Here is a 27,154-nt window from a genome sequence, read left to right on the forward strand (position 1 = left end):
ACCCACGAGTCACTCTTCTTCCTACTTGACCTCTTCCCTCGTTCAGAAAACCTCCCTCTGATCTCTGACAGCTGTCAGCTTTCTTCTGCTCACCACCATTAACATGACTCAAGTCATTCACTTGCCTGAACAACCCATAATAGACTGACTAACTGGTCTCCCACCCAGGACATGGCCCGTCTCCTCCGATCTCTTCTGCAGCCTGAAGCAGCCTTCAAAGCGAGTCTATGCTTACCACCTCACTACTCTGGCCTCTATTAAAACCTTTCAAATATCTCCTTTACCGTTCTTTCTCCTCAAGTATTTTTATTACATTTATTTAGTCATAGAGTGTGAGAACATAGCACAGCACACAAGCAGAAAACAGGGGTGGAGTTGAGAGTTGGCACCCTCCTCCACCATGGGGGTCCCTCAGAATGAACCGGGTTGGCAGACTTGGTGACAGCGACTTCACCAGTTGGGCCACCTCCCCCCCACCCCCTCCCCACCTCCCCCCCACCCCCTTCCCATTTCCCTCTATTTCCATTTCTCTCTCTCTGAGACTACATGGCCCTGCCTGGCCTGGAACTTGTAGAGACTGACTCAAGTTTCGGTCTCCTGAAGCTAGGGTTACAGATGTGCACCCCATGCCCTGCCCTCCGCTGTCAGAAGGACAACCAGATGGTTGAGACACAGACACAGAAAAGATCAGCACGGCCCGTGCAAGGACGACACACCAATCTGTGAAGCGTTCCACAGTTTTTGTTTGTTTGGTTGATTTTTTTTTTTTGTTTTGGTTTTTGTTTTTTCAAGACAGGGTTTCTCTGTGTGGTTTTGGAGCCTGTCCTGGAACTCACTCTGTAGACCAGCTGGCCTTGAACTCAGAGAACGGCCTGCCTCTGCCTCCCGAGTGCTGGGATTAAAGGTGTGCACCACCACATCTGGCAACAACTATTTTTAAAGCACAGGCTTCTTGTTGGGGCCCTTATGGGGAAAAAAAAAAAAAAAAAAAAAAAAAAAGACAAACTCAGAAACATTGTCACAAACTGAGATGATACTGTCTAGAAAAAGACCAGTCCATGGATTTCATAGATGTGGTTAGGTGAGCTTCCCTCGTCTCTGAGGCATGAGCAAGAAAGCGCTAGCTGGATTCTCAGAGTAACTCACAGTGGACCTGTGAGTTCAAGGCCAGCTTGGTCTACAGAGAGGTCCACGATGGCAGGATTCTATGGAAAGACCTTGTCTCAAAACAGGAGAAATGAAAAGCTGTTGAATAATCTACTACCATCTAAGACTTCCAAAAGAAGCCGTAACACACCAATATAGCTAGCTACATCAGGCTGAGAAACGGCTCATCTGGAATAGTGTCTGCCATGCACACATGAAGACCTGAGTTCAAGCTCCAAGATCTTTAAAAAAAGGGCAAAGAACTAAAAAAGCATGGTTGGGGCTCAGGGGTTAAGAGCACTGGCTGCTCTTCCAGAGCAGGTTCTATTCCCAGCAACCACATGATGGCTCACAAACATCTGTAGATCCCGTTCCAGGGGATCCAATACCCTCTTCTAGCCTCCATGGATACCAGGCAAGCAAGTGGTACACAGATACATCTGCAGGCAAGACACTCACTAAGTCTTAAAAAATAAAAAATTATAAACACATAGTGGCCAGAGTTTGTAATCTCAGAGCTGGGAAGACAGAGGTGGAGCCCTGGACTCCCAGACTAGCCAGTCTTGACTCAATGGTGAATTCCAGGGAAGTAAAAGACCTTGTTTTTTGTTGTGGTTTAAAAAAAAAAAAATGGGGTAGGGCTAGGGACATGGTCCAGTGAATAAAGCACCTGCTACACTAATGTGAGGCGCAGAATTGGGATCCCCAGAACCCACATTAAAAAACAATGTGGTATTGAGTATCTGTAACACGAGCGTGCGTACAGAGAGATGAGGCAGAAACAGGTGAGTCCCTGGAAGCTGTGGGCCAGGAAACGTGGCATATGCAGCGCTGACCGAAAGACCGTGCTCAGAACAGAGTGGAAGGTGAGGAAGAGCACCCTCGGCCGAGTTTGGGTGCCCCGTGCTCCACACGAGGCTTTCACTGCAGCACCATTACCAGGGGTCCAATCCCACAGCTGGAGAGGTCCCGAGCCCCGGGGGAAGCCGGTGCCGGTCTGCCACGGGACGAGATGCTTTCTTTCCACGTGACTGTTGATGCTCACAGAGCAGTGCCGCCTCTTTCTGCAGCAGGCAGTGATGACTGCAGAGATCATAAACGGCCCAAGTATTGACAACACAGCTGTTGATCTCAGTCCTGAGTGGGAGGCCTATTCACCCCTCCGGGGCTCGAGGGACACCACAGAAGTGTCTCCTACAACTCTACACAATGCTTCAACACTCAAGACAGAACAGGTGAGACAGGCGTTCTCCTGAGTCACACAGTCATTCTCAACTACAAAGAAATCCCGGAGGTACTCTGGAAAGACGGCAGGGCCAAGGGCAGCCTGCTATTTCAGGACCCCAGTTCTGTTCTCAGCACCAACACTGGACAGCTCACAACTCCAGGAGACCCTACACCTTTGGCCTCCATGGACACCTAAAAATTATAAAAACAGCCAGACATAATGACGCACGCCTTTAATCCCAGCACTCAGGAGGCAAAGGCAGGCAGATTTCTCTGAGTTTGAGGCCAGTCTGGTTTACGTAGTGAGTTCCAGGACAGCCAGAGCTACATAGTGAGACCCTGTCTTGAAAAACACAAACAAAATAAATAAATAATAAATTATTTTTTAAAAAATATCTATTAATGTGCTGAGGATATAGCTCAGTGATAGAAGGCATGCACAGCCTGCATAAGACCCTAGGTTCAATCCCAGCACTCAGATAAGTCTATTACCACCGTTCTATGTCTTCAAAGAACATTTATGACTGCCACAAGTCTGGCTATACCCAGCAAGTATGAGGCAACACAGGGACAATCTACCAGATTGTTATTGATTTTCTATTGCAAAAAACCTATGACAGGTCCTTTCTGAAATCATTATAGCTGGCTTTCACCTAGTAAATCCTACTGACATGTAGTAATGACGTCTGATACCCTTCCTCTATCAGCTTACACTGAACACTGATCCAATGAAAACCAGACTTCTTACGAGCAGTGAGGGAAGAAGAGGGAAGGTAGAGAATAGCTATTTTTTGTTTATTTTCTTAATTATTTTTAAGACAGTGTCTAACTATGTAGCCCAGGTGGCCTTGGACTCATGATCCTACTGCCTCAGTCTCCCGAGTTTTAGGATTACAGGTATATACCCACCATGCCTAGCGTGGTGAATGGAACGGTAAATTTATGGTTTTTCTGAGACAGGGTCTCAAGTAGCTCAAGCTAGCTTCAAACTCACTATGGACCTTGAACTACTGATCCTCCTGCTCCTGCCTCCCAAGTGCTGCTGGGATTACAGGTTTTTATCCAGTGTGGGGATCCAACCCAGGGTGTTGTACATAATAGCAAGCACTTTGCTGACCTAGCTCTGCTTCAGCCCAGACAACAGCAATTCTCAAAGATAATTTGTTAAGTGTCACATAAATTCTTAAAAATGTACAATTGGTGAGATGGAAAAATAGTAATTATTGTGATTAGCAACACTACCATATTTTGTGATGTAACGATATTATCCACAACAGGGAGAAAAGCTGGGTTATTCATTGAAGATGTTCATTTATCCCCTTATTTTCAATCTCTCATTATTTATTTATTTATTTTGAGGCCGAGTCTTCCTTCGCAGCCCAGGCTGCCCTGGGCTTACTTACTGTGCAGCTAAGGGTGGCTTTGAACTCACAGAGTGCAGTGCTTCTGACTCAGGCCCTTGGGCTCTGGGAAGACAGAACTAAGTCACCACAACCAAATCCAAAGAAGAACAAGTCGATCGGATTTTTAACATTTTATTTTATGTATATGGGTATTTCTCCTACATATATGTCTGTGTACTACCTGTGTGCCTGATGCCCTTGAAGGCCAGAAGAGGACAGACGTTATAGGCAGTTGTGAGCCTCCATGTGGGTACTGGGAATCGAACCCAGATCTTCTGAAAGAGCAACCAGTGCTCTTAACTGCTGAGCCATCTCTCTATCCCTGTAAATCAGATGTTCACCTGTCTAATGAGCACAAAGCCATTAAAAGCAAGTACAGAATTTAGACTAGAAAAATGTTTATTATATGTACCGAGACATCATAAAAATACACATAAATCATTTACGATGTAAAACGAATCTACTGACTACAAAAAGGAATATCTTTCATATGCACTAGAGGATATTATTTGGAGACTAAATAGTATGGACCTGATGGAAGAGGTTACCACACAATGCCACAAAGGACAAACCACATGCAAGAAACATTTTAGAATCCAAGTAAGTAACAATCTGGTAGACTCATAAAACGATATTTTCTGAGCCAGTACTCCAGAAGCAGAGGCAGAGAGCTCTCTGTGACTTAAGGCCACACTGGTCTACATAATGAGTTCCAGGCCAGAGAGCTGCATTATTAGACCCGGTCTCAAAAATAAATAAAGAGGGGGTTAGAAAGACAGCCCAGCAGTTAACAGCACCTGCTGCTCTTGCAAAGGACCACAGGTTGGTTCCCAGCACCCACATTGTGGCTCACAACTATTTGTAACCATGGTTCCGGAGGATCTGACATCCTCTTCTGGCCTTCAAGAGCACCAGGCACACACATCAAGAGCACCAGGCACACACATGGTACACAGATATACACATGGACAAAATAGCCATACACATAAAATAAAAATGTTAATAAAAAATTTGTATAACAGACGTGAAATATCAAAACTAATAGTAAAGTGGCCTTCAAATCTGTTTTGAAACTTGCCCAAAAATAGCCCTGTTTCTGACAAACTAAGCTCCTGCCCACAACTCACATGCACCGGTGCCAAGCTTCATGATCAGCTGTAGCTATGGTGACAGCAGCAGAGGCTGCTGCTGGACCTGTACACGCCACAGTCTGTGTATCTGAGTCACTTTAGAAACATATTTGTTCAAGTCTTTTCCATTCTACTTGTTCAGTCCCTTCTGTGGATTTGCTAAAATAAAATGCATGCCCTTTTTTATTCGCATTATTTTACCGGAAATGGCCTTCTTGGTTTCAATTCCCATATCCTACTGAGGTGAATGGACAGGTCATGGCTAAAGTTACTTCCAGGCTGACAGACTTAAAGACTGCCTAAGCTCAGTCTTCCCTCTTCCAGAAAAAAAGCCCTTTCAAACCAATAAATCTCTCCTTTCTTCTCATAAACCACACTGAAGTCGATCTTGTGTAGCCTGAATTGGGATTTTCCCCTTTGGTGGTACAGTTGAAACTGAAGCTCTCTAGACGTGTGCAGACTTTTAATGCCTGCAGACTCTACACTCAGCAACTGCAAACGCCCACTTACCCTCTCACACTCACACTCCCTGCTCCCCCAGTGTAGACGGCACTGAGGACCCCGCTCCCCCAGTGTAGACGGCACTGAGGACCCCGCTCCCCCGGTGCAGACAGCACTGAGGTCTCTCCAGCCCCCACGAGAGCCAACCACACCCTCTCCTGCGTCTCCCCTCCCCCCCCTTCCCACCCCTCTCCACCTTCCCCCTGTGCACTGCTGCTCTCCATTCCTCTCTAAAGCCCCCAACACAACTCGAGCTTCCCTCCAGCTTTCCCCTCATCAACTACTGTCACAAATACCAACATCACTACCACAGCCTGGCAGGAATTTCAATTGTTTTCGTGGTCTAGGGTCTGCACACTCTCAGTCTTCAGGGTAGTTCTAAAGAGAGACACTGAGTACCGAGTATGGAGGACAAGCTAGGCTGGTAAGCCTCATTCTGGACCTTTGCAGGAGTATCTATCTGCTCAGCCTCTCCTGGACCTGGGCTCCCAGCACAGAACTGTGGCGCCTCTGTCCACATCTACATGTGCACACAAAAGAAGGGAGCCAGAGGGCCGGGCGGTGGTGGCGCATGACTTTAATCCCAGCACTTGGGAGGCAGAGCCAGGCGGATCTCTGTGAGTTTGAGGCCAGCCTGGGCTATCAAGTGAGTTCCAGGACGGGCTCCAAAGCTACACAGACAAACCCTGTCTCAAGAACCAAAAAAAAAAAAAAAAAAGAGAGAGAAAGAGAGAGACAGAGAGTTAGCTACTGGCCAGTCCACTATATGACCTGGGGGGGGGGGGGCTTCTTTGTTCCCAAATGGACTTCCTCCAAAAAGAAGAGAAGGGTGCTCTGAAGGGCTGGCCAGAGATACCAGACATCATAAATGTCCACTGGGCAGTGGTGGCGCACGCCTTTAATCCCAGCACTCGGGAGGCAAAGCCAGGCGGATCTCTGTGAGTTCGAGGCCAGCTTGGGCTACAGAGTGAGTTCCAGGAAAGGCGCAAAGCTACACAGACAAACCCTGTCTTGAAAAGCCAATAAATTAGATAGATAGATAGATAGATAGATAGATAGATAGATAGACATCCCTCTCCCCACAGTCAAGAGACTTCTAAAATTACCCACTGAACAACATTCTATGCTTTGATTTTGTGCCCCCCAACTCAATCATTCAATACACACTTCCACATAGCTACCCAAGCTTTTCTCAAGGCATCCACAGTTCAGAAGAGCATGTCAGACAGATCCCCTAGAACTGGAGGTACAGACAGTTGTGAGCTGCTTTATTGAGTGCTGGGAACCAAATTCAGTCCTCTGCAAGAACAGACATGCTCTGAAGCCACTGAGCCATCTCTCCAGTACCCACAGGGACCACGGTAAATAATAAAATCTTTAAACAGTTGCTGTGTGGAAGATAAGGTATACATAATTTTTAAAAATAAAAATTTTTAACAAATCTCCTGGTTTAAAAAAAAAAAAAGGCAAAAACCAGCCTTTATTTATGTGTATGCATGAGTCTGTCCTCAGAGGCCAGAAGGAGGTGTTAGGCCCCTGGAGGTGGAGTTACAGGCAGATGTGAACTGCCCGATGTGGTTGCCGAGAAGCACCCTCAGGTGCCTTAGCAGGGCAGCAAACGCTCCCTCTAACAGCGCAGTCATCTCTCCAGCTCCCCACCCCCGCCCAGGTAACTTTTATAATGAAAAAATTAAAAGCTAGCAAGAGTGCTGTAAAAGTAGAAAGAGGGAAGATACCTACTGTCTTAGGGTTTCTACTGCTGTGATGGAACACTATGAGCAAAAAGCAAGTTGGAGATGAAAGGGTTGATTTGGCTTATTCTTCCACATTGCTGAAGAAGTCAGGACAGGAACTCACACAGGGCAGGAACCTGGAGGCAGGGGCTGATGCAGAGGCCATGGAGGGTGCCGCTTACTGGCTTGCTCCCCATGACTTGCTCAGTCTGCTTTCTTATAGAACCCAGGACCACCAGCCTAGGGATGGCCCCACCCACAGTGGGCTGGGTCCATCAATCACTAATTAAGAAAATGCCCCACAGCCAGATCTGAAGGGGGCATTTCCTCAATACAGGTTCCCTCCTTTCGGATGACTCCAGCTTGTGTCAAGGTGATGTAAGAGCAGCCAGCACGCCTTCCTGTGTTAGATGATGTGATTAAGGATATAACTGAGGAAGAGCCGGCAGAGAACTTGACTAGGAGCTCACAGAAGGCTGTGCTGTGACCACAGCAAAGACCACAGACAGCAGCAGCACTGGCTTTCCCGGAGGTGCCTCTTGAGAAAAGCTTGGGTAGTTACGGTGGCGGTGTGTATTTAATGATTGAGTTTGGAGGGCATAAAGTCAAAACATAGAATGTTGTTTCTTGAAGGTTGTTTTATGGGCAATTTTAGGAGTGTCTATGTGCTGGGTGGTGGTGGTGGTGGTGGTGGCGGTGGCGGCGGCGGCAGCGCACACCTTTAATCCCAGCACTCAGGAGGCAGAGGCTGAACTCTCTGTGAGTGCAAGGCTAGCCTGGTCTACAGAGGGAGTTCCAGGACAGCCAGGGCTACACAGAGAAACTCTGGGGGTGGGAGTGGGGTGCTGTGGCTGTGGGGAGACGGATGTTTATCATGTCTAGTACCTCTGGCCAACCTTTTCTCAGAGCACCTTTTCCTTCTTTTTGAAGAAAGTCCATGCCAAGGAGGAAGGGCCCCCCCTCTGGCCTAGACACCCTGTCTTTCTCTCAGCACAGATGGAGCTGCTGGACAAGCAGGAGACGTGTTCTTTACCGTCAACACTTTGACACAAACAGGCTTCTGAGAAGTAGGATCCAGACTGTGGGTTTCCATGACCTGGCTAGCCCAAGACTTTCTGCCTGGAATGCTCTTACTTTATCACAGTTCAATTTCCTGTATTACCTTTTTATTTATGTCATGGGTGCTGGCCCAAGCATGCACACAGTGTGCACATAGGAAGAAACAGCCTGCGTGTGGAGGTCAGAGGGCAAGTGAACGGGTCAGTTCTGTCCTAGGGAGCCAGCTCAGAGCAGCAGACAGCAGTGACTGCACCCACTGAACCACCTCATCAGACCAGGCTCAGCTGTCTCCAGTTAATGGTGGCTGAATGCGGCGAGTCCAGCAACTGAGTCATCTTGGTAAAGGAACATCAAATGAAAGTATTTAATCACCACATAAACTTCCCAGGGCGAGCACCATGGCCAGAGTTCACATTACGTCATACACAAAAAGCACGTCATAAAAGCTAACTGCTTCTTGAGGCTGGAGAAATAGCTCAGCCTCAAGATAATAGGCCGACTCCTGAAAGTTATCCTGACATGCATGCATATGCCCCTACCCAGCACATAAGAAATGTATGCTTTTTAAAAAATATTTCTTTTTCTGGGCATGGTGGCACATGCCTTTAATCCCAAGAACTCAGGAGGCAGAGGCAGGTGGATCTCAAGTTCAAGGCCAGCCTGGTCTACAGATCGAGTTCTAGAACAGTCAGGGATACACACAGAAACCCTGTCTTGAAAACAAATTTAAAAAATAAAACGAAACAAACAAAAGATTCTCGGATGTCAGCACAAAAAAAATCCTCTGGCCTTAGGTACTACACTGCTAGGCTTGGCGTCTAGCATATGACATGTCAATCACCCACAGATCCTCTCAGATGGCACAGTTCAATGTCTAAAGAAATCCTGTGTGCTCCTCCAGAAGATTATCCAGCAGGATTCCGAGAAGAGGCTAAGCCTGGTGGCAAATGTCTGTAATCCCAGCACTCAGGAGGCTAAGAGCAGGAAAACTGACAGGTGTAGGGCCAGCCTAGGCTACATGAGTTTGAGAACAGGCTAGGTTACAGAGCAACACCCTGTCTCAAAACCTCCCTCCTGGGGCTAGAGATGGCTCAGGTGTTAAGAGTGTGTACTGTTCTTTCAGAAGACCCAAGACTGATTTTCAACACCCATGTCAGGCAGTTTACAACTACCTGAAACTTGCTTCCAGAGGGAGCTGCTGCCTCTATCCACTGTTAGCACCTGTACTCACATGCACAAACCTGCACACAAACATGTAACTAAAAATAATAAAAATAAAAATTTATTTTTAAATTTCTTCTCTTTCCCTAAAAAGTTTACAGCATAAGGAACATAAACTCTATTGGGCTGATACTCAACACTACCAAACACTTTCTCACTAAGAGTATGGAATTATGGTAAGATGGAAGATTTCTCAGGACACACTTATTAAAATACTAGCATTTCCTGAGTTTTGGTTATTAATGCTTCCATTACACATTAGTTTGATGGCCAAGACTGACTATTCAGGGCTCATCCATCCATTCCCAGATTTAACCAACAGTACTCAGCATCTCTCATTCTAAGTACACAGGACAGAGAAGCAATTGTTAAAATAAGTCAATAGATAAGGAAGACAAAGCCCCCATCCTAAGGCCTCGCTTGCACTGCAGAGCAAGCGTGCGATCCACAGATCCACTCTAGTTAGCGGTGACTGTGCCGTCAGGAGAACAGCAGCAGCAAAGCCTGCAACGACAGCAGCCGACAGTGAACCCGCTGCTGCTTCTGACTTCCAAGACAGTCTCTGTGTGTACCACTGTCCTGGATCTCGCTCTGTAGCCCAGGCTGGCCTCTGCCTCCCGAGTGCTGGGACTAAATGCGTGCGCCACCACTGCCTAGCTTAATAGGCTTCGGAAAGATGTCTAGTGATTGAGCAAAGGGTTAGGCATGAGGGGTGAGCCTGGCAGGCAACAAGTGAGAGAAAGAACACTGAGGCCATGAACGTGAAAACAGGAACGAGGAAGGGGAAGAGAGGGAGATGATGTTAGAGCCAGAGCAGGGCTACTGGACTTACTCTGCGAGGGACAGGGTCTGACTTCTGGGTTAGAAGACTCATCCTAGCCGCTGGGGTGGAGAATAATACAGGAGGAAGGGCAGAGCAGAGGGGCAGGTGAGGAAGCCATGGCAACAGTCTAGGAAAGGAGGGGAATGGGCGAGGCTGGAATAGCACAGCGAGGGTTGGAGAGATGCAGCTGCAGTTGGGATTCCAGCCAGATTAGGTATGAGCCAAAATAGGAAAAGCCAAGAGTGGCCCTGAGGCCTCCAACCTGAGCTACACAGCAAGAAAAGAAAAGGAGACTTCTCTTCCTGAGTGCTCGGAGTCTGGTCATGCTAGAGGAGAAGCAGGTTTTTGTAGCTGGATGCCTGGGGATTTTGAGTATGGAATAAAAATCTCAGTTTGAAGGCTGAGGGTACATTATAGCCAGGAAAGTGAATGCTTAGCTAGCATCCATGAAGCCTAAGTTCAATTTCTAACGCACCCGCCCTTGCTAAAGAAAAAAAAAAAAAAAGCAGGGTTCATTAGGCATGTCTATAATCCCAGCACTTGGAAGACTGAAGCAGGAGGATCACAAGTTCCAAAATAGCTTGGACTGCACAGTGAAACCCTGTCAAAAAAACCAAAATCATTCCGGTATCTGAAACTTGAGACGTCTATCAGGTTCCCAAATGGAACTATGGAGTAGACTGCTGGCCATTAGTCTTGATTTCAAGAGAGTTCAGAGCTAAAAATAGACTTCTGAAAGTAATCAGTGTAAAGTCCCAAGTACTTAGGGGAAGCGTCCAAGACTGTGCTTCACACACTGCAACCGAGTCAGAAAACTGAAGGAATCCATAGGAAGGACCATGGGAGAGAGATGCCACAGAAGTATGGTGAAGAAGAGGTTCACAGCAGCAGGACAGTGGTGGCACACACCTTTAATCCCAGCAGAGGCAGGCAGAACTCTGTGAGTTCTAGGCCAGCCTGGTCTACAGAACAAGTTCCTGGACAACCAGGAAAAACCCTGTCTTGAAAAACAAAAAAGGAAGGGAAGGAAGGAGGGAGGGAGAGAAAGGGAGGGAGGGAGGGTGGAAGGGAGGGAGGGAGGGAGAAAGAAAGGGTCATGGCGGAAGGGAGACGTGCTGGGTGTGGTAGTGCCTGTGGCACTAGCACTTGGGAAGGCTCAAAATCACGTTGAGTTCCAGGCCAGCATGAGCTACATAAACCTGTTTCCAAAAGGACAAAAAAAAAAGTCAAGTAACATGAGGCCTTCAAATTGGTCACTGGATCTGAAAACTTTTGGACTATCTGCCAGGGTGTTTTGGTAAACGTGACTAGAAAAGCACCTGACTGGAGAGTCCAGGAGAGAATGGTAGAAGAGGGGGAGGTTGTGAGCTGGGAATTGAACCCAGGTCCTCTAGAGGAGCAGCCAGTGCTCTTAACTGCCGGGCCATCTGTCCAACATCTTTACTTGTCTTAACATAATAACCTTCTCCTCGGAGAATAATCAAGTGAGACAGAAAAGAAAAGCAATGGTGGCCAGGCATGGTGACATACGCCTTTAGTCCTGGCAATGGGGAGACAGGGGAGGGAAGAGCCCTATGAGTTTGGGGCTAGCCTGGTGTAAACAGGGAGTTCCAGGACAGTCAGAGCTGCACAGTGAGACCCTGTCTCAATCTCCACTTCCCAAAAAGAAAAGTGGTGTAGGAGACAGAGAGCATCACTGCAGGAGACAGAGAGAGAACATCACTGCAGGAGACAGAGAGAGAACATCACTGCAGGAGACAGAGAGAGAACATCACTGCAGGAGACAGAGAGAGAACATCACTGCAGGAGACAGAGAGAACATCACTGCAGGAGACAGAGAGAACATCACTGCAGGAGACAGAGAGAACATCACTGCAGGAGACAGAGAGAACATCACTGCAGGAGACAGAGAGAACATCACTGCAGGAGACAGAGAGAGAACATCACTGCAGGAGACAGAGAGAGCATCACTGCAGGAGACAGAGAGAGCATCACTGCAGGAGACAGAGAGAACATCACTGCAGGAGACAGAGAGAACATCACTGCAGGAGACAGAGAGAGCATCACTGCAGGAGACAGAGAGAGAACATCACTGCAGGAGACAGAGAGAACATCACTGCAGGAGACAGAGAGAGAGCATCACTGCAGGAGACAGAGAGCATCACTGCAGGAGACAGAGAGAGCATCACTGCAGGAGACAGAGAGAGAGCATCACTGCAGGAGACAGAGAGCATCACTGCAGGAGACAGAGAGAGAGCATCACTGCAGGAGACAGAGAGAACATCACTGCAGGAGACAGAGAGAACATCACTGCAGGAGACAGAGAGAACATCACTGCAGGAGACAGAGAGAACATCACTGCAGGAGACAGAGAGAACATCACTGCAGGAGACAGAGAGAGAACATCACTGCAGGAGACAGAGAGAGAGCATCACTGCAGGAGACAGAGAGAACATCACTGCAGGAGACAGAGAGCATCACTGTAGGAGACAGAGAGAGAGCATCACTGCAGGAGACAGAGAACATCACTGCAGGAGACAGAGAGCATCACTGCAGGAGACAGAGAGAGAGCATCACTGCAGGAGACAGAGAGAACATCACTGCAGGAGACAGAGAGAGAGCATCACTGCAGGAGACAGAGCATCACTGCAGGAGACAGAGAGCATCACTGCAGGAGACAGAGAGCATCACTGCAGGAGACAGAGAGAGCATCACTGCAGGAGACAGAGAGCATCACTGCAGGAGACAGAGAACATCACTGCAGGAGACAGAGAGAACATCACTGCAGGAGACAGAGAACATCACTGCAGGAGACAGAGAACATCACTGCAGGAGACAGAGAGAGCATCACTGCAGGAGACAGAGAGAACATCACTGCAGGAGACAGAGAGAGAGCATCACTGCAGGAGACAGAGAGAACATCACTGCAGGAGACAGAGAGAGAACATCACTGCAGGAGACAGAGAGCATCACTGCAGGAGACAGAGAGAACATCACTGCAGGAGACAGAGAGAGCATCACTGCAGGAGACAGAGAGAGCACATCACTGCAGGAGACAGAGAGAGAACATCACTGCAGGAGACAGAGAGAGAGCATCACTGCAGGAGACAGAGAGCATCACTGCAGGAGACAGAGAGAGAACATCACTGCAGGAGACAGAGAGCATCACTGCAGGAGACAGAGAGCATCACTGCAGGAGACAGAGAGAACATCACTGCAGGAGACAGAGAGAGAACATCACTGCAGGAGACAGAGAGAGAACATCACTGCAGGAGACAGAGAGCATCACTGCAGGAGACAGAGAGCATCACTGCAGGAGACAGAGAGAGCATCACTGCAGGAGACAGAGAGCATCACTGCAGGAGACAGAGAGAGAACATCACTGCAGGAGACAGAGAGAGAACATCACTGCAGGAGACAGAGAACATCACTGCAGGAGACAGAGAACATCACTGCAGGAGACAGAGAGCATCACTGCAGGAGACAGAGAGAGCATCACTGCAGGAGACAGAGAGAGCATCACTGCAGGAGACAGAGCATCACTGCAGGAGACAGAGCATCACTGCAGGAGACAGAGAGCATCACTGCAGGAGACAGAGAGAGAGCATCACTGCAGGAGACAGAGAGCATCACTGCAGGAGGGAGGGAGGGAGGGAGGGAGGGAGGGAGGGAGGGAGGGAGGGAGAGAAAGAGAGAGTGCAGCGAGCGCATCACTGCAGGAGTTTAGGGAGACCGCCTCACTGTGGGAGTGAGCCCACTAGATACATCAGGCAAGGACAGACACAGGAAGGGTTGACTTTATAAGTGACCACAGAACATAATTCTTAGCAAAGTTCTCTAAAATTATGCTTTTAGCTTGGCATGGTGATGCGCTCCTGTAATTTTAGCCTAGAGCAGCTAAGGCAGGAAGGTTACCTGAGTTTGAGGCTAGCCTGGACTACATAGCAAGACTTGGTTAAACACACACATACACACCCACTATGTGTGTATACACGTCTACACACACACACACACACACACACACACACACACGCGCCTGGGGAGTTAGCTTAACTGGTAAAATACTTGCTGAACATCTATGAGGACCTGAGTTCAATACCCAGAATCCATGTTTTTTGTTTTTTTGTTTTTAAAGAACATCATGTACATGCTTATAATGCTGGTACTGAGGAAGTGGAGACAGGTGGATTTGAGGCTCACTGGCAAGACAGCTTAACTTTTTTCATTGAGCTCCAGGCCAATGAGAGGCCTTGTCTTGTTTGTTTGTTTGTTTGTTTGTTTGTTTGTTTGTTTGTTTGAGACAGGGTTCCTCTGTGTAGCTTTGCACCTTTCCTGGATCTCACTCTGTAGACCAGGCTGGCCTCAAACTCACAGAGACCCGCCTGGCTCTGCCTCCCGAGTGCTGGGATTAAAGGCTTGTGCCACCACCGCCCAGCGAGAGGCCCTGTCTTAAAAACAAAGAAAATATAAGGTGGGCAGCCAATGAGAGTGACAGGCTGAGCCGTGGCCTCCACGGGCGTAGTTACACACATGTGCTCACACACTGAAGAAATACAGATGGTAAGTGTATTCCCACAGAGATCCTTCTCACTTGCAGCAGGCGGTGAAGAAAGATACAGGTTGCACACAGTAGATGTGTAACTTGTGATTAAGAAATAAGAGTCATCTAAAAGCAAAAAGCAGGGCTAGGGCAAAGAACAGCTTTTAAGGGGAACAGAAGGGCAGCTGGTTGTGGGGGTAAGTGCCTATAATCCCAGTACTTGGGAGGCTGAACAAGGCAGGAGAAATCAGAGTTCAAGACCATCCTGGCCTACGAAGTAAGTTAGAGGCCTCCCTAGACAACATAGTTGAGATGTGAGAAGAAATTAAAAAACAAAACAAGAAAGGAGGTACAGTATGACCATAGATCAGACCAAACCCCCAGCCTGGGAAGGAGGGAAATTAGATAAAAGCCACCATAACCAATTTAGAGAGATGAAGAGCAGAAATGCCCCAGTGTAACCTTAGAACAAAGTAATGCTGGCCCACAGCCAAGCCCCCAGCTCAAGACTCTCCAGCAGCCTGCGATCCGCTGAAGCCCTCTGCCAGAGTTACGGCCCACCAGAGAGAGACTGCACCAGTGCTTTCCTGCCCTCTCCTGAGCTTGCTGGAGGGTGTGGTCTGCAGTGACGTCCTTCTACCTATATCCCTGAGGAATTTCAGAGACAAACACTCAGGCCACCAGAGTCCCTCTACCCACTGAGGATCTCCAGAGTCAGTCCACTCCCCATCGACTTGGTGAGCTCAAGGATCTGAGAAAACACAAACAGCAATCTGCCAGGCAAACCTAATACCTCACCACAGAAAGCCCTTAGGTGGTAACCTGTCTTTGAAGAAATAGGCAGGGCTGGGGAGATGGGGTGGGTAACGCACTTGGGGTGCTAGCCACCCCCCAAACTCACATAAAGCCAGATGGGGTGGCACACATCTGCAATCCTAGCACCCCTGCAGTCAGACAGGAGGTGGAGACCAGCTAGCCTGGCTTGCTTAGCATCAAAGAAACATGCCTCAAAAAGGTGAAAATAAGGATTGATACTTGTCCTTTGGCCTCTATAGAGAGTCATGGCAGACACAGGCCCCCATGCTCACATACATTCACACTTACAACACACACACATTAAACACACGGAGGGAAATCTAACTGACTCACTATTAAGACTTACTGGGCTGTGCCGGGCAATGGTGGTGCACACCTTTAAATACAGCATTTGGGAGGCAGAGGCAGATGAATCTCTGAGTTTGAGGCCAGCCTGGTCTACAGAGTGAGTTCCAGGAAGGTCAAGGCTATTCAGAGAAACCTTGTCTTGAAAAACCAAACAAGAGGGCTGGAGAGATGGTTTGGCGATTTAGAGCACTGGCTGCTCTTCCAGAGGACCCAGGTTCAATTCCCAGCACCCACATGGCAGCTCATAACTGCCTATAACTCCAGTTTCAGGCGATGTGACACCTTCACACACATACATGTAGGCAAAACAAGCAAGCACATGAAATAAAAATAAAACTATTTAAAAAAAAAAAAGAAAGAAAGAAAAACAAAACAACAACAACATGAAGATTCACTGGGCTAATACAGACCTTCAGGTGCCGGCTGCCCTGACTCTCCCAAACACTAGAATGTCACCTGGTGTCAACTCAGCATAACTGACCTTCTCACAGGTTTGTGTCCATCACTGTTTATTCCGAGAGATTTCAACTGTTTGAAAAGCCAGAGCCACACTCCTCAGCCCTCCTACTAAGGGTATAGAGCACAAACAAATCCTCCCCTACCAAGGCTCCAAAAGAGAAGAGTGAGGAAGAGCTATCTCTCGGGATGACTCTAAGAGTCAAGTGACTGCATTATCCAATTCATTCAGAAACCATGAAAGTATATTTATTTACTAATCTTTGGAAAGACAGATTTCCGTATAAAAACAGAACTGAGCTGTGGATGTGACTTTGTGGTAGCGCGCTCGCATAGCACACAGGAGGTTCTGGGTTCGATCCTCAGCACTGAAGGGGGAGGAGGAGAAAGAGGAAGAGGAGGAGGGGAAGAAATCTTAAGTATTTCAGCTGGGCATGTGTTCCCAGCACTTAAGAAGTAGAGGCAGGGGCTGGAGAGATGGCTCAGAGGTTAAGAGCACTGGCTGCTCTTCCAGAGGTCCTGGGTTCAATTCCCAGCAACCACATGGTGGCTCACAACCATCTGTAATAAGATCTGGTGCCCTCTTCTGTATACATAATAAATAAATAAATCTTAAAAAAAAAAAAAAAAAAGTAGAGGCAGGAAGAACAGGAGTTCAAGGCCAGCCTCGGCTCCAATGTGTCTCAAACCAAACCAAACAAAAAGAAGTACGGAACTACAAGCTGACTTGTCTCCTATGCCACCCGCATAATGACTGACCTAGTCCAGGTCCTGCCTCTAAATAGGATAAGAATCTGAAAGCACCAGGAGGTAGCTATGTGCAAAGTCCTACAGTCAGTAGCTGTCCAGCCCTTTCCAGTTGGCCTGTGAGCATAACTAAGCAATGACTTCTTCCATGACACGCATTTGCAGTCTTTCTGGAGTATTTGAAAGGCTTCTCTCCCTCCCGCACACATATACATAGCAATCCTTTTGGAACCAGAGCTCCATACTGAATTAAGTTCCACAATGACAACAATGACAAACCTACACCAACACAGGACTAAGAACAACCGAGAGAGTCTTCATGAGCACACACTTCAAGCTCAGGGAGCCCAGGGCCGGGAACCCCATGGCACAGCATCACAACAACTTATGTCCGCTTATCAACTACCCATTCACAGAAATGCCAGCAATAGCCAGTCGTGCCCACAAGCAGGGGACATTTCCCCCCTGTTAATTTCAATTTATCAACAAGAAAAACAGCCAGAATTTGGCAGAAGGAGCTCACCAGCACGGTGTTGTTGGGTAGGTTTTTCTGTTTCTCCACTCAGCTCTATGCTCACTCCTAGCGACCTCTCCCATTAACGCAGAGAGAACTTCACCTTCATGAACGCTCAATAACTGCTAAGTACACTCCCATCCTGACCCGGACCCCTTTCTGCTGCTCTCCTTGCTGGGCCTGTAACTGTAGCTTCCTGGGGCTGAGGGATTTTTGGTCAAATTATTTTTTAATGTTTTAATCTCTTTCTCCCCATCGTATGTATGTTTCTTGACACTGGCTAACTAAATTTAAAAATCAAGGTCCTGTTTACACTTACATTAGTGTTGCATTGTGCTAATAATATTCTGTAAACAATTCTCTTTTGATTAAAGCCATTAGTGCCAATTTAAAAAAATAAAATGGGCTGAATGCCCTCCTAGGTGTGAATTTTCACTTTCCCCACAATGGTGGCAGCTAACAATTCCAGCCTCTGGCACATCTACTGAGAACATAAAAGTTTCCCTGGAACTAACAAATCACTTCCCTTCCAACACAATTATATAATGTGAGAGTTAAACAGTACCCTAGAGATTACTGTGTGGTCTAAAATCCCTCCAAACTAAGAGACTATCAAAAATCCCTCTGGGCAGAGACGGATCTGTACACTCTCACTGAGTGTTGATCTGTAAATCCCACCTACCAGAGTCTCTTAACACCGGCCTGTGTCCATTAACATTATTGTTCTCACCAAACTATGACTACAGTACCCACTGAATCAATAATTCATGATTAACAGGATTGTTCTGCTCATTAACCAACATGCAAAAAGAGATTCAATGAAGGAAACTCCACCATTAAGCAAATGCTTTGATTCTTCTTTTGATTTTAGAGTTTCAAGCTCCTAAAAATCAAGTCCTATGCCGGGTCTGACCCGCACAAGGAAGGGCACAGGTAGCCAAAACACTCAAAGAAGCATGGACATCAAAGCTGCCGTCAGTCCACCACCTAAAATTTAACCACAAAGGGCAAACTTGGTTGTTCCTTTGCTTAGGATCTTAAGTTTTCAGGATCTATCCAAAACACTCACGTTTTTTCAACCTCTCAGATGATCTTTTTAAAACAGAAAGTCTTGCTGCATTCATGTGACTACATTACACAACCTTCTACTATAACTGGGGTGCAGACTTAACCACAGTACTGTAGTAAGGTATGTTATTATGCTAATTAGCTGTCCCTCCAGTTAGCAGCCCCAGACCCCATCTGACTTCTCATGTGATAACGGAGAGAACAAAGCCTCCACATCACCAATGACAGTTTTACCTTACTTAAGATAAGAATGTATTCTAAAATGCGCTCATCCTTTACCACACGATTCCGCATACAAAGCATCTCTTTTGAGGACCTTTGTAATAAAAGCAAAGTAACAAACTATACACTTCTGAACTGTTTTGCTGAAAACATATCACAGGCAATCCCTCAACTCGACAATGAACGCTTTCACTGATTTTCTTCAGGCCGTAATTTAAATTCCCTTCTCCTCCTCCTCCTAAATATCTTCGGACAGTGACTCCTGGCAATCCATCTGTCTGTTTCAGCTTTTCAAAACTAACGGGTCAAGTTCCTTTCCCTCCCATTTCAACACGATGTCGCCCTGCCACCGCAGCCCACCGCTGACGGCCGGAATAAAACATATTCAATTTCACTGTCCTTCATTGTTAACAAGCTAACTGCCATTTTGCCACCATGCACCCGACAGAAATGTGTTCTCACAGGCATCTTATGAATTTCCAAAGCAGCTATTCTTTGTGGGTTTACAAAACATGCGCCTTTTCTGAATTCCCTTCATCACCACAGAAACGGCTTTGTGAAGCTGAGATTTTTTTTTTTTAAGTTTCTTAAGCAAAAAGAAACAGATTCTAAAATTTTCTATTTTCCTAGCAAATCCTACAGGCTATCCCATAGGGCACAACAGAAAAGTGTCGCGATAAAGATCTTAATAAATACAGCTTCTGATGGTTGTGAAATTTTTCGGTCCACACACATACAAAAGTGTATCCAGCGTCCTCCTTTCTTTTCGGGCTCCACCATACGGCCTCCTCAGCTCAACGTTAGAACCAAACGGCTGGCTCTGGCTTGTGCACAGCGCCCAGGATCTTGCCCTGGGTCTTGCCGCCCCTGCCCCGGCTCGCCGGCAGCCACGACGCCTCGGCCGGCCCCAAACCCGCCGCGGCGGCCCTGGGCTCCGCCACAAAGGCCGGCCTGCGCCTCGTGCACGTGTGCCGGGCTGCCAGGCTCCGGGCCGCCCTTCCTGGGTCAGAGCTGCTGCCCGGGGGAACGGCGGCCGAACCCCCGACGCCCGGGCCGCAGAGGGCCATCCCCCTGCCGCAGGCCCGCGTCCCCTCCGCTGCCCGCGCCTTTTCCCTTCGGGAAGTCCCGTCGGAAGCCCTCGGGGCCGCACCCCGCACTCCCCCGGCCCCCCGCCCCGGCGCCTCACCTCCTCCTCGCTCTCGCTGCGGAAGCACAGGCACGCGGCCCGCTTCTTGTAGCCGTCGCCGTCGTAGGTGCGGGTCTGGTTCGACTTGAGCTTCATCATCCTCCGGGCCCGGGTGGGGGTGCCGTGCGGGGCCTCGGAGTCCGGAGAGGGGAGCCTGCTGCGGGCGGTCGCGCGCGCGCGCCCCCGGCCTGGCCGAGGGAGGCGGGGAGGAGGGTCTGTGTGTCCGCTACACGGCCCCGCGGCGGGCCAGCCTCATTGCCCCCGGCCCGGGACCTGCGCCGCAGTCACGGCCGCCGTCGCCGTCGCCACCGCCCCCTCTACCGCCGCCGCCCCCGACGACGACCGCGCCGCCATTTTGGGCGCGCTGCGTCAGCGGCGTAAGGGCACGCGGGCCCGCGGGCCCGTCGCGCGTGCGCGGCGCAGGCGGCGTTCGGGAATCGCGGCTGCACCGAGGGGCGGCGGGAGCTGGCGCGGCCGCTACGCCGACAGCGTAGGAGCGCGGACGGCGGAAGCCGGGCGAGTCCCCGGCGCGTGGGCACCGCTCGAGAACCCCACGGTCCGCGGCGCCGCTGGACAGAAAGTAAGGCGCGCGCACACACACACACACACACACACACACTACGGTCCGCGGCGCCGCTGGACACAAAGACACACACACAGTCAGCGGGTCAGCCTGACCCAAGGTCGCGCCGCTCAGCTGACATGAGTGAGGGTGATGGCGCAGGTCTGCTGAAACCCGGGTGCTGTGCCTCGCCGTAGACCGGCAACCCTGGTTGGGTTGCTGGCAATCAGGAGTGGGGCGAGGCGTTCGTTTGCTCTTTGCAGTCAGTCGGTGGCCATCAGAACGTATGCGCGTCCTGCAGTTATTTATTTGTACAAAAAAGGCAAAAGCCGCCGTTCCGGGTGAAGCTTAAGGGGCAGACCACTTGCCTGGCACGGTTGAGGACTGGGTTCGACCCGCAACACTACAAAAGGGAAAGAAAAGCAAATGCAACCTCCTAAGGTAAACCGGAAGAGCAGAAGAGAAAAAGAGAACCCCTGTGTGTGTGTGTGTGTGTGTGTGTTTGTGTGTGTGTGTGTGCGCGCGCAGCACACATACATAAATTATGAAACATCCTTTCTGGCAGTGAGTATATATAGGGATGACCCTCTTGGAGGAGGTGAAAGTGAGATTCAGCTTTCCTACACCAAACCCAGCACCATTACCATCCACTAAATGTTTAGAAAATACTGTCAGGATATGAAGATTTGTCAGTAAGAATGACGGTGGTGACACCTTTAATCCCAGCACTCGAGGATATTCCATCGTTTCAAGACTACACAGAGAAGCCCTGTCTCAGAAAACAAAAGCAGAGCCGGGTGTGGTGTCGCAGCACAGAGGCAGAGGCAGGCCGATCTCTGAGTTTGAGGCCAGCCTGGTCTACTGAGCGAGTTCTAAGATAGACTCCTAAAGCTACACAGAGAAACCCTGTCTCGAAACACACACACACACACACATTTATCAGTAAGTCTCAAAATATTTCTGTGTGTTTGTGCCATGATGCTTGTGTGAATTCTTTCTCTCCCACCATGTAGTACCCGGAGACTGAATTCAAGTGGTCAGGCCTGGCTGGCTTTTTTATTTTTTATTTTTTATTATTTTGGTTTTTTTGAGACAGGGTTTCTCTGTGTAGTTTTGGAGCCTGTCCTGGATCTCACTCTGTAGGCCAGGCTGGACTCGAACTCACAGAGATCCACCTGTCTCTGCCTCCCGAGTGCTGGGACTAAAAGCATGGGCCACCACTGCCCAGCCTAGCTGGCACTTATTACATAATCAGCTTGTATTTACTACACTCATTAATAGTCTAGAGGGTTCAGTAAATAAAGGCACTCACCACGAAGCCTGACAACCCGAGTTAGATCCGAGACCCACACAGTGAAAACAAAGAACTGTCATTTCCACCCTGACCTATGTGTCCACATACATAGTAACCTTTTTTGTTTGTTTTTTAGAGACAAGGTTTCTCTTTGTAGATATGGCTGTCCTGGAACTTGCTCTGTAGAAGGCACATAGATCCCCCTGAACTTTTTTTTTTTTTTTCAGTCTGATTAAAAAATAAAGGGGCTGGAGAGATGGCTCAGTGGTTAAGAGCACTGACTGCTCTTCCATAGGACCCTGGTTCAATTCCCAGCACCCATATGGCAGCTCACAACTGTCTGCGGCTTCAATTCCAAAGGATCTGATACCTTCACACAGACATACACAGATACAGGCAAAACACCAATAAAATAAAATTAAATAAATAAAAATGTCTGGCTGGAGAGGTGACTTGGGTTTTGGAGCATCCTTTGCTCTTGGAGAGGACCCAGATTGCATTTACAGGACCTACGTGTGGTGCTTTACAACCATCTGTAATTCCAGTTTCAAGGGATCCCATGCTCTCCTCTAACTTCGCTGGGCACCAAGCACATATGTGGTGAACATACAAGCAAAGCACCCCATAAGATAAAATGGATAAATCTGAACTGGTCGGCAGTGGTGCACGCCTTTAATCCCAGCATTTGGAGGCAGAGGCAGCCTGGATCTCTGTGAGTTCAAGGCCGCACTGGGAACACAGCCAGGCGTGGTGGCACACGCCTTTAATCCCAGCACTAGGAAGGAAGGAAGATGGCAGGGCACAGGAAGGTAGACAAGCGTGAATAAACAGCAAGTCTCTCTCTCTCTTGAGGCTGAGGATTTCATAGAGGTTAGAACTTTGTGGCTGGCTTGTTTGGTTTCTCTGACCTTTCACCTTTCACCCCAGTATCTGGCTCCGGGTTTTCTATTAATAAGACTGTTTACCAACTTGTGTTACAGTTCAGAGGGCTGGGGATGTGTCTACCATGTACGATGGACTCAGCACTGCATAAAAAAATTTACAGATGAGGTAGCACATTCCTGAATCCCAGCACTGGGGAAGCAGAGGCAGGTGGATCTCTGTGAGTTCTAGAACAACCTGATTACATTGCAAGTTCCAGGACAGCCAGGGCTGTACACACACACACACACACACACACACACACACACACACACACACACAAAGTAGTTAAATAGATATTTTAACTAATATAACTAATAATATATATAAGAAGATATACAAGTGACCAGTAGGTTCAAAGCACTGGACATTATCAGTAACAGCAAAATCCAAATTAAACTAACAAGAGCTGGGAATGTAGCTTATTTGGCAGTGTTTGCCTAGTATACATGGAGCTCTAGGTTCCAACCTAAACACCACATAAACTGAGTAACAGCACAGTTCTGTAATCCAAGCACTCGGGAGGTAGAGGCTGGAAGATCAGGAACTCAAGGCCACCGCTGGCTACACAGCAAGTTTGAGGCCAGTCTAGGCTCCATGAAACCATGTTCCAAAGGGAAGGGGGTAGGAGAGGGGCTGGAGAGATGGCTCAGCAGGTAAGAACACCTAACGGTCTGCAGAAGACCCTGGTCTTGTCCCCAGCACCCATAGCAGATGGCTCGGTCCCAGGGGATCTAACATCTGGACTCTGTAGGCACTGCACACGCGTGACGCTGCATACAGGCATACACACATACCCAGAAAATAAAGACAAATCCTTAAAATCCTTAACTGTCTGTCGATGCTGCTTCTGGGCGCTCATCGTAATTTTGAAGTCCCACTTGATTTCTAGCTTCCATAAATTTTGCTTCATTTTGGGTGGCGGTGGCTCACGCCTTTAATCCCAGGACTCGGGAGGCAGAGGCAGGCGGATCTCTGTGAGTTCGAGGCCAGCCTGGGCTACAGAGTGAGTTCCAGGACAGTCAGGACTGTTTCACAGAGAAATCCTGTCTTGAAAAACCTAAATAAATCAATAAAAGCAAGACATACGTGTGAGTTCACTGCAGAGTTGACAGAAAACTTTGCTTCCTTTTGAGGCCCTCTCGCTCCCTCACCTCGGTATCCTCTTCCATTTCATATTCCACTCTTTCAAGATGCCCTTTTCCTCACAATGGCCTCTCTGATGTGTCAGTCACCCGGCAGGGCTTACTTCTCAAGTGGCTGTTCCTCTGGACCTGAGCCATGCATTTATCACAGGCTTCCAACAGAGCAGCTCTGAACAGCAGTGGCCTCTGGGCTTCCGAACAATCCTCCTCACCCCCCTCCCCAGCAATGACCTCATTCTGTCCCGCTTCCTTTTCTAACCCTGAGAAGATGATGGATTTCCCTTCCTCTCTTGCTAACGGTTTCACGGCACTGCGGCCACTATTGACCTAGTGTCTTCCGGTGCCCAGAGCAGGCCCTGAGCGACCCAGAGCTCTGTTCCCTAGATTCCGGAGTGAGGGCTTCAATGTTTTGACACCCCCTCTGCCTCTGTCAGTTCCTACCTCTCACTCCTGGCCTGGTAGCCCAGGCTGAACTCCCAGCACTTGAGAGGGAGGCAGGCATCAAGTTCAAGGTAAGCCTTTAGTATGGGGGCTAAAAAAAAAAAAACCAAAAAAAAAAAAAACAAAAACTTTTTTTTTTAAAAAATGATCTATTGGCCACACTAAACCATCCCCAGAGGCCAGCCTGGTCTACACAGTGAATTGTCTTAAACACACACATACCCAAAGCCCAACGAAGACTTACAATATGTGCACAGGTTTCTCAGTGAATTCAGACCACAACAGGGGATCAAGCTAATCAACATATTCATTGCCTACACTACTAACCCTTTATAGGATGGTGGCAAGGTATTTTAAGTACCTTGGTTCTGCCTGTGTGAATGTCTGAAGGCATCAGTTCCCTTAAAACAGGAGTTATGAGCTGTCACGTGGAGTCTTGAGAATTAAACCCGATTTCTAGGGAAGAGCAACTGCTGAGCCATCTCTCCAGCCCCTGAACATTTAATTTTTTCAGGTGTTTACTACATGTATGGAGTGGGGTAAACATGTACAGTGCATGTGTGGAGGTCAAAGGCCAACTTCTCACAAGCTTGTTCTTTCACCAAGTAGACTTGAGATTGAACCGAGACCATCAGGCTTGATGCCGACGTCCTTTACCCAGTCATTGTCTCTTCTTTGTGCGTTCTCAAGGTCAGCATGTTTACTGATGTTTGTCCAAGTCCTCCAAGATTCTTGGTGTCGTTTCTTGGGAGGGCGGGGAGACCAACCCAGGCAGTAGAAGCAGTAGGAAGCGTCTCCCAGCGTCAGTCAGTGTCATGGTCAGTCAGTGCACCCACCCACCCTACCCCTCACCCCTGCCTCCACCTCAGGTGTACTGAGAGGTCATTGTTGGCCTGGAAGTTTCTGCTTCTCTGCCACAGCCTTTTCTAAGCGGCTCAGCTCCAGGCCAATGACTAAAGGGACAAATAAAAGCCTGGGAGACCTGCAAGGCTCATTTGGCGTGCTCTGAAGGTCCCCTCTTGCTGTCTCTAACCCATCCTATCCAGCCCAATTTCACTATCCCACCTCCCTGCCCTCCATTTTCTTGGAAGTTGGGACATCACTTGGTATTTGGTATCACAGAACACAATTACAGGCATGCACCAACCAACACAGCCACATTCAGACTGTTTCCTCAGAACACTTACCTCTGAGCCCATAAGAAACGACTAGCTGGACGGCAGTGGCGCACGCCTTTAATCCCAGCACTCAGGAGGCAGAGCCAGGCAGATCTCTGAGTTCAAGGCCAGCCTGATCTGCAGAGCAAGATCCAGAACAGGCACCAAAACTAGAGAAACCCTGTCTCAAAAAACGGGGGAAAAAAGAATTACTAGTTAGGGACAAGATAATCACCAACACAAAAGCAGACTGCTTTGTGCCTGTGGGTGACCTTGGGCATTCTCTTAGTTGGGCCCAATGGCAGATGCACAGGGAAGAGGCTGAGAGAAGAGTCAGAGGGTGATCTGACAAAGCAAAACTCTGGTTTGGTTGTGTGGTTTTTTGTTTTTTCGAGTTTCTCTGTGTAGTTTTGGTGCCTGTCCTGGACCTCGCTCTGTAGACCAGGCTGGCCTCGAACTCAGGTATTAGCCTGCCTCTGTGTCCTGAGTGCTGGGATTAAATGTGTGTGCCACCACTGCCCAGCCGGTTCTGGGGTTTTTTGAAACAGGGTTTCACTATATAGACTAAAACTCAAGAGATCCACCTACTTCTGCCTCTCTAGTGCTTGGACTAAGGGTGTGCACCACATTGTTTTAAAAGGGGGTGGGAGGCAAGGCCCTTCTACCAAGCACGTCTGAGTTAGAGCAGGACCTCAAAATAAACCCACAACTAATCTAAATCACGAGGTTTGATGAGCACCGTAAGAAAAATGAAGGCTGTGGAGGAAACCCATTTACAGGCTGGCCTAGGTAGGACACAAGGGAACGAGGTCCTGACTTCCCTGAAGAATCCATTCAAGAATCCCAGGAGTGAGAACTGCAGAAGGCCCAGATTCCCCCAAGCACCACTGAGAGCCACAGGACTTTTAACTGCACTTGAGCCACCAAACTGCCACCTAGTGGTCCACATTACCAAGGACACCAGGACTGCCCTGCCTCTGCAGTTCTGAACCTGTAGATAGGGGTGTGCCATGCCAACCTCCCCAGCCCAGCCCCAACCTAGAACTTCGGGTGGTCATTGACTGACCTGCAGGACTGTGAAAAGAGGCCTTTTACCTGGTGTTCAAACCAAATTAACTTTGCTCTACCCAGAAAACTGGACTTTTCATCACAACTCAGGGCCCCCCAGAAAAACTACCATTTTCTTCCCAGGGTGCCCAGAGTAACAGCTCCCCCAGCTTATTCCCCAATTCTGGAAATAGAACAGTCCAGCCTTCATAAGCCTGGGCAGGCACTTCCAAGTTCTTTGTCACTGTCAGGGTTTGAATCCCAGGCCTCTCATTCTAGGCAAACTCCACTACAGAGCCATACCTGCAGCATTAAAAAGAGAAGAATAAGCAGCTAGGTCGTTCCTACTCTAGCCCAAACCAGGTGTGACACTTGGGAGGTGTCAAGGTCACATCCATTCACAATGACCCTTAAACCAGTCCCTTTTAGGCCACACAAGAAAGCGGA

At 48.4% G+C, this 27,154-nt stretch overlaps 1 protein-coding gene across 1 annotated transcript in view; it reads right to left on the reverse strand.

Annotated features, from left to right (window-relative positions):
* Positions 1-20,454, reverse strand: part of Nudt3 (nudix hydrolase 3) — a 62,142-nt gene extending 41,688 nt beyond the window's left edge. Inside the window, exon 1 of the mRNA XM_006983133.2 lies at positions 20,141-20,454. Within this exon, the coding sequence (XP_006983195.1) occupies positions 20,141-20,239 (99 nt within the window). The 5' untranslated portion in view covers positions 20,240-20,454. The remainder of the gene's footprint in view (positions 1-20,140) is intronic.
* Positions 20,455-27,154: the final 6,700 nt, after the last annotated feature.

The sequence above is a fragment of the Peromyscus maniculatus genome, chromosome 21 (genome assembly GCF_049852395.1).
Source record: "Peromyscus maniculatus bairdii isolate BWxNUB_F1_BW_parent chromosome 21, HU_Pman_BW_mat_3.1, whole genome shotgun sequence".
Taxonomy (NCBI): domain Eukaryota; kingdom Metazoa; phylum Chordata; class Mammalia; order Rodentia; family Cricetidae; genus Peromyscus; species Peromyscus maniculatus.